Source organism: Chiroxiphia lanceolata, chromosome 3 (genome assembly GCF_009829145.1).
Source record: "Chiroxiphia lanceolata isolate bChiLan1 chromosome 3, bChiLan1.pri, whole genome shotgun sequence".
Classification (NCBI taxonomy): domain Eukaryota; kingdom Metazoa; phylum Chordata; class Aves; order Passeriformes; family Pipridae; genus Chiroxiphia; species Chiroxiphia lanceolata.
This window is the reverse complement of record NC_045639.1, coordinates 23,902,206-23,910,625: the sequence shown is the minus strand read 5'-3', so window position 1 is coordinate 23,910,625 and position 8,420 is coordinate 23,902,206. Positions and strand designations below refer to the sequence as shown.

General features: G+C 35.6%; 1 protein-coding gene across 2 annotated transcripts in view; it reads right to left on the bottom strand.

Moving 5' to 3' along the window:
- Positions 1-2,077: 2,077 nt before the first annotated feature.
- UBR2 (ubiquitin protein ligase E3 component n-recognin 2) overlaps positions 2,078-8,420 on the bottom strand; it is a 58,165-nt gene continuing 51,822 nt past the window's right edge. For both annotated transcript variants that reach the window (XM_032681819.1, XM_032681817.1), the window contains exons 42-47: positions 8,166-8,274; positions 7,865-7,921; positions 6,324-6,401; positions 5,884-6,054; positions 5,093-5,194; positions 2,078-4,323 (exon numbers count right to left, since the gene is read on the bottom strand). In XM_032681819.1, the coding sequence (XP_032537710.1) occupies positions 4,182-4,323; positions 5,093-5,194; positions 5,884-6,054; positions 6,324-6,401; positions 7,865-7,921; positions 8,166-8,274 (659 nt within the window). In that variant the 3' untranslated portion in view covers positions 2,078-4,181. The remainder of the gene's footprint in view (positions 4,324-5,092; positions 5,195-5,883; positions 6,055-6,323; positions 6,402-7,864; positions 7,922-8,165; positions 8,275-8,420) is intronic.

Genomic DNA, 8,420 nt, shown 5'->3' with positions numbered 1-8,420 from the left:
CAGTTTGTCTGTAAGACTTCCCATCACTGCTGAGCAACCTTTCTCTGTGCCTGTCCCCAAGGATACACAGAAGCTGTTTCATACAGCCTGAACCAGTTACCCAGAGAAAGCAGATAAATGGCAGTGTGTTAGCTGTGCACACGGAGGTGTGGCTGGCAGGCTCCCTGCCTTTCATCACTCCTTGAGCACCTGGAAGCATTCCTGCAGAAGGCAAGCCTTGATAATAACTGAATCCAGTGTTTGTTCTTATTAAATCTACACCTTCTCTGTGCAGCATGAAGTAGGACTCTGGGACAATCACCGCAGGGAGCTGAGGAACTGAACACCTAATGTAAGTAGATGCCTCCCTACGCAAGTTTCCTTTAATACCAGTTAAGATTTGAAAAGCACCATCTCACTCCCACTCTGATGCAGGATTGACCAGGTAATGGTCCTGGCTCATCAAAAGCCAAGCAGATTGTAATGCAAAAATACTAAGATCACAAGACCTGTAGAAACCCTACAAAGATGAACCCAGAATCTCTTGCTGTTACCAGAGGTGGCCTCCCTGGGTATATCTGTATATTTTCTATTGTAAAGCACTTTTTCTGTACAGATGTCTTACTTTAGAAAAACTTCCAATATGATTTCAGACAACATCCTCATAACCAATTTGGGGAGAAGCAAACTAGGCAAACTGCAAAGTGGACAGAATTCTGGCTGGATTTCAGGTTAAAAGGGTGGCATGAACAGTTGGAAGTCAACCAGTTACAAGGGAATTCCTCACGGGCTGATATTCCAAGCCAAAACTGTTTCAGACAGTCATATTTGACTTCTAAAATCATAATCTTCAACAGCAATATGGAAATAAAGAGCCACCACTTCCTGCTGAAGGCAATTCCTACAGAGGAGCAGAGAAGAGTCCAGGGCAGAATGGAGGCAGATTGCAAACTCAGTTGATCACAACACTACTGTCAGAGATTTGAGATGCAACTTCCCTTCTGCAATTTAATCTTTCAGAAGGAAAACAGCTGGGATTTAATGCTAAAGGTACTTGCACAGTAGGTCGAGCATCCAGTTTCTCCTCTACACATTCAGGTCACAGGGACAATTCTCACAATGTTGGAGCTTCTAAACAAAACATCAAGTAATTTAGTATAAAATAAAATGCACCTGAGAAGACAGGGCTGGAGCACAAGAGCTGGTAGGGCCTAATGTCAAATACAAAAGGACGGAAAAGGGTCTGTGAGGCTGCATGTGCCATGTCCACTGTCCCAGGGAAAGAACTGAACTGTATAGTGCAACGAGCACATTGAACCCTTCCAGTCCAGGTTGTTCCCAGGGCTACAGTAGGGAGGCCTGAAATTTACTTGCTTAGTCATCAGCATTGAAGACCAGTTTGAAGGACATGGAAGGAAGCTATAGAGAAGCAGAGGAGAGCTGTAAATGTCAACAGTCTGAGAATCCACAAGCACTTAATCTCAGCCAACAAACTCCCGGAGACGTTACAGATGAAGTGGTTAGAGAGCTGTGGCTCTTGGCACAAGTCAGACAGCACCAGGTTTTTGTTATCTTGGTTATGTATTTCCAGCAGAGTAAGAAAGAGCCTCCTGTGGCAGACTGGGGAGAGTAAGAAGTGTTTATCTTCAAGTATGAACAGAGTAAAAAACATTACTGATGTGAACCTCAACCCTCATCCCTATACAAAATATAAGTTACAATCCTTTAAAAAGACGATTAGACTTTCTGGTAGAGGTCAAGAAAGGTTTAGCTGACTGAAGCAAGTGACACTAATAATATAATCATCTTACATTATAGCCAGGGAATTGCAGATGTTGCACATCCAGGTATTTCTGTCAGCTTGTGATTAACAAGGTGCACACTTGAAGGAACAAGCTCAGCAAAATTCTAAAAACAACATTTAGAAAGTACCTATTGAATGCTGACATGAAAAGCACTTACTTGATGCTTTCGGCTTTGTTTTGTATTCTGTTATGATGGTTTTATGTTTGGGAATTTTGTGTGGTTTTGCTGTTCTTTTTTTTTTCTCCCCCCAAACACATAATACATTCTAGATTGTACACATAATTCATAAATATTAAAGTTATAGCCAATTTATTACAGATATTATTTCCCTGATACTGAAACAATGTTATATATAAATATTTCTACATTAATATAAATACATGCAAAATAAATCAGAAAATAGAAGTCTGGAGTAAAGAATGACCAAATTGCAAAAAAATCATAAATTGTGTACTTTGCAATTATTTGTGGTTGCAGTCTCCAACTCTGATCTCAGAGGGGAAAAAAAAATCCTTCTCGCTGTCAATATTTTGCTTTGCACAGAGAATCAATTATCAGTATCAACAATTATCTTTTTAATGTTATGCTTACAGGAAAAGAGTTTTTCAATGCAGTTACACATTATTTGAAACTGTGGCACATAGTTCAAAAAGCAAGACTCTCCACAAAGGAATAGTAACGTCACCAAAAAAGTGGGATTTCTAAGTACCATGCACAGAAAACTGTTGATACGTCAACCAGCTTAAGTAGGGGTAACCGAGATAAAGCATTAATATCCTTTGCTCCTGCAATTTCTGCATGTCTCTTCATAAGAAGTGACAGCATATATAAATGATTCAATCTACAACAGGTAGTAGAGACAAAAGTAGTCTGTACTGTTTTAAAGAAAAGGAAATCCACATTCGCCAAGTTTCTTTATTTCATACTTCACATCTTCACTCAATACTGTTACTGAATGTTGAAAAATTGTCCTGTACACCATGAACATACAAAAGTTATCTGAGCATTAAATCTGTAAAAATAGGAACAATTCAGTCAGACCAAGTGTAACTGAAGACCTGGCAGACAGTAAAGTGAATGCTTATCTGGGCAGAAGACGTAGTCAGAAATTAAGACTTAACGAAAAAAAACCACAGATTATTAAGGAAAACAGAACTATGTAAATTAAGATTTGTACTAATTTGTCAGAAGATAGGAGAGATAAAGGTAATGAAATTTTATTTTAAATCAGTAAGCATAATGTGAACGTTTTAGAGACACGGTGGAGGTCTAATACATACAACTAGAAAAACTCACTGCCTTCAGGCACCCTCATATCAAGTGCAAATCTGCGCAGTTATAGAATATATTATAAAATATACTATATGCAAACATCTTTACAGAGCTTTAAATCAAGCCAAAAGTAAATATACTTGATGGGACAACAGAAAAAAAAAAAAGAATCAATGCAAAAATGTGGGCAGTGTGATTGTGGCCCTTCAAAGCCAGAGAAAACTATTCCTTTTGTCTGCAACAAAAAGGAGATGGGATTTGCACCTTAAAAGTTGACTGTTAACAAAATGAAGAAAATATACTCTGTGATTCTGCAAATTAACATAAATTAGCTTCTGTGACTTTATGTGTTGTTATCTTAAAATAACTTCTAAAGCACAATGTCAACCCCTTGAATACCAATAACCAATCACCTAATTGAAAGTGATTCAAATTAAAACTCACATAATTCTAAGGAGTGCAATGCTCTGGAGAAGGCTTAATTATTTTACTTGTAAAGCTAGTGTTAGTTTTTTAGTTAAAAAACAACTGGAAGCAAGAAGCTGCAAGAGTACGAATGACAAAATCATTTTAGATACACCAGGTGAAGGAGTGAATTATCCACTGATGCAGAGAGAAACATCCATTTGCTACATTATTTGCTTCCTTACTTCATTCCATTGCATGTACACACAGCTAAGTATTAAAATGCAGAATAATAAATAAAACGGCTCAGATTACTAGCACGGGGCAAAACACAATCCATATTGTGCTCTATCTCGTTTCTGTTTCAGCAGTCTTTTTCTCTTGCAGTTTGTAAGAAAAATCATAGTCAGACTTCCAAAAAGAGTCATTCTTTTTTTATCAGAAACTTAAGTTCATTTGCCCAGGTTTATAACCCAAGACATTTCTGTGAAGGAAGCACAGTGCAAATTATAGGACTAATAAAACTTGCTTACATAGAAAGAAGTTTACTTGATTAATGTTAACTGGTATCTTTATGAAATACATTGTAAAACAAGATTAAATAACAGGTTGAGCTTGTTGGGGGTTTTTTTCCTCAGACTTTTTTCCTTATCCCGCTTTGAAAAGCTTACTGAATTACAAAAATCTTTAATAAAGTTCCAGTCTTCAGCAGATAACCATTATAAATGCTGCCAATCAATGCCAGCTAGTGTTTGATTTGCTTCTTGTGCATGTCCAATTTCCTCTGTGATACTGTGCTGCTGCCAGAGTTTTTGAATCTTTTTAAATCGCTCTTTGCACAGATGTAAGGGATTCCCACGTCTGAAAAGGAGACAACACTATCAGGAATGATAAAACACTGCAGCTAAGCACAAACACTCAGGTGTGATATATTAAGTATTAGATAATACCCCTTGAAATACTAAATATTTAGATAACCCTTTAACATCATTCTCTTTTCAGAGGAAATCAACAGATATTTGGATTAGTAAACTGTGGTGCTACCTTGTCTGGTGCCCCACCCTTACAGCTCAACAGTTCCCTCCAGCCTTGGGAACCTCCTGTAAAGTCCACAGACCTCGGAATGTACGTTTTCAGCAATCTTTCAGGCTGAACCAGTTTCACAATTTTCTGATTTTGACCAGTTTCAAAAGTAGCAAGTCATTAACATTATCATGTCCAAATTATCCCTCATAGGAAGCAGAGACGGAGTTAAGACAAAGAACTACCTCATTAAATAAAACAATCTCATAGTATTCTTACTGGTATTAAATTAACACAGGTTATACACACAAATGCACTAGTACAAATAAAATTTTCAGCCTTAGTTCTAGGCAACTTTACAGATGCTCAAAAGATTTAAATTTTTACACTTCAAGACAATCGTTTATAACCTGGAAAAGGTCTTCCATTAAATATTTTTGACCTAAAAACACATGTCAGCATTAAATGTTTGAAGAATTAGATGCAGCAGGAACATCAAATATAATGTTACCTATATAATTAAAGTAGTAACATAAAAACTGTATTTTAGAAATGAAGATAGTTTCAAAATTCCTCTCTTTAAAGGATGCATTTTTTTAATATTTACCTGAGTCCCTGGTCTGTCTCTCCATAGTCATCAAGATAAGGAGGAGGATAAAAGCAGCCCTTTGTTTTCCCAGCTAAAAATAGCACCTGACATTCTCTTACCCTAGAGAAAAACCACAGAGAAGTTTTTAGGTATTGGTTTTTAGATTATTAGTTTCCTATACTTCCATAAACACTGCTTTTCCAGTTCTTACCTACTTTCATTCTGTATAATCTGTATGTACAGATTTTCAATGGTACTTTTTTTTTAAACTAAAGACCTCATTCTCTTCCTGTTATAACTTCTCCATAGCGGTTAAAAACAATGTAGTTCCATGTCACATTATTTGCAGTCCGTGTAAAATACTCAACAAAACCACAGCAAGAAAAAAAACCCAATTTCACTTCCCACTAATCTTTGCCAAAGTGAAAATAGACATTATCTAATCTTTTCTTGTATGCGGCAAGACAGCTAAAGTGAATTTTCATGGTTTTAACAGCAGCAGCAATAACAAAATCAAAGTATTTACCTTCATCATTCTGTAACACTTAAGTAGAAATAAATGCACAGACAAAACAAATTCACTTGAAAATGAAATTCAGATTTTCTATGAAATTTAATTTCAAAGAAACAGCCTTTTAACCTTATACCAAAGCATAGGAAGACGCATACACTCTAGTTTTAGGGAACCCTATTGTTAACAAAACACTACCTTACAACCACCCCTGCAATCACATTTACAGAACTACTAATTTCATGACTACAGACACCACCTAACCCAGCAGTATGAGTAGAGGCATTCAGCTCCTTACCTAAGGAATATGCCCACTCCAGAACCACAAGTGTACGTATGTGCAGTACAGGCTCCAACATCTTCCCCTTCTAATTCAGTCTGACAGCAGTAACTCTGAGAACACAGCATGGTCCCACACACAAGGCACAATGTTGGGGCTCTGCTTTTATCACCACCTGATTTCGGACACCTTTTGTTAAGCAAAAAAACCAAACCAAAACAAAAAGAAATTCACTGTATGTACTAACTCTAGATGGTAAAGAGATTCAAAAGTTAACAGTTGCGATTTCTACTTCACTGAAATACAGGGCAGTTTTGCTGACAAATGCTATGTGCCGTTAACTTTATGATTCTCCATGCAACTTTCTGAGAGGTTTAACTTTCAAGGTTAGGGGTTTCCCAGTTCATTAAAAGGAGCAGAAGACTTCAGGGTTCTCACTGTAATTGCATTCAACTTACGAGAAATTGGATGCTTGGTTAATGAGGCAGCTGTAGTCATCCGGAAGGTCTATTAATTTGTTGGATTCTCTTGCATAGCTAGAATAAAACAATCAAATCAAACACTCAAACTTCAATGAATAATACACAAGTGAATAATACACAAGTGAATTCAAACTCATTCGTGTTTTCCTGATCCATCTAAACAGCATCTGTGAATAACTAAATTTTTAAAGTTTTCCTCTTCTCTGCCATTCAGAGTGAAATGGGAACACATTAAAAAGGAACTCACAACATCTTTCAACTAAGCCACCTCCTGTTTTGTCACATTTTTTATTAATTTGACAAAAAAGAGGCAGAAAGTCAGAAAAATACATGTCATATGTATACTTTCAGCAAAACTTCATTATGAGGTCTCTACAGGTTTAACTAAATATTTGTCCTCCCTTATCAGTTTGCTTTGTATTTTCCTTTAGTCACTAATACTGAATGGAAAATAGTCTGACTCTCAAGTTCAGAGAACTGGTATCTTGCAGAGAATGAAACATTCATGCAATGAAAAGGATCTATTAATACCAAATATTTATATATTTAAAATAATAGACACTATACACTTAATTTTAATAATCTTCAAGTCTAGGAATATTATAACTTAGACTTGAAACATAAACAGAGTTTTGTAACAGAACAATGTACACGAATGTGCTCGAGGGAAAAAAAAGTCACTATCAAGTCAGACATAATCTTGGGAAGAGCAGTTAAAAATCAGAAAAAGTAAAACATGGAAAAATCCCCAACAATCACAGTAGCAGGGAATCAATTACACAGCCACAGTACTCTTATTGTATAGATTCTGTTAATAGTCTGGTGTTTAACAGATGAAGTGAGATTAATTGTTATTTTGTCTGTGTACAATGTTGAAAGATTAACTTATGATTTAGCACAGGAGATTAAAATGCAGGATATGTTTACAATCACTGCACTGGTGAACCTCACATTCATTTATAACTATCTGAATAATTGTTAACCACTATTTTACCAGCCTTCACAAAGAGCAACACCTAAATGCTTTTCTACACCACAAAGTAATAAACGTGATTTGAACTCAAAATAATTGCTTAGCAAGAAAAAAATCTATGAAAAGTGAATTTTCTTTTAGCAACTGACTCAGTGTTGGTTTCATTGAAGAACTGGATTCTTTAAGACGATATTTAAAAAACCTCTTCAATGCCTGTATTTTAACCAAGGTTATTATGTCTTAAGAGCAACAGCGTATCTTTTGAATCAGAAGTACAAAGTAACAGGAATGCAAGAAGAAATTTATGGCCTCTAATTACTGTGGATCAGTCTAAACAAAGGCAAGTTAAATATTACAGTTTTAAAGTCTACTATTTTAGCAATATTTACTTTTGTCATGAAAGTCCCAAAATCTCTTGCTTTATCCCATAATATTTTTGTCAGAACTGATACTATGTGCTATAAACACCCTTTACAAAAAAATTTGAAGAAACAGCAACATTAAAGATTTTCCCCTGTCTCTTCTTGAAATATGTCCATTTTACCTGATAGCTTGTCTCTTGCCTTCTAGATACCTTTTTACTTCATTGTTACTGCACCAACTACAAGAAAGAAAAAAACCTGCATTTTAACTTCAATGGATGATAAAAAACAAGTAGAAAAAAATCCACAATACATATATTAAATAACCCCACAACCAAAATTATTTCTTTCAAAACACTTATTGCAAAAACACTTTTCAAAATCTACAATTCACTTCCATATATGCATTCCTGGGAGAATACTTATACTACTACCTTGTGCAGGACTCATTATATTTAAACTAAGCATAAAAACACAACTTACCTTTCTATTAAAGTGTTCAGAATCTCACTGTTTTCTTGAAAAAGGCAAGTGAGGTTGTTTGGCAAGGAAAGATAGCTACATAAGTGTTCAAACTGGTTTGCTCCATTTACTGAAAAAGAAAAAAGTGTAATTCTCATAACTATGTTTTTAAAAATGACATTAACTACAATAAATTAAATACAGCTCTAAGTAATGGGACAGCTATCCTTTTCCTTTTTTTCAAAACTGTATTCTCCAGCACCCAAAACATGGCAT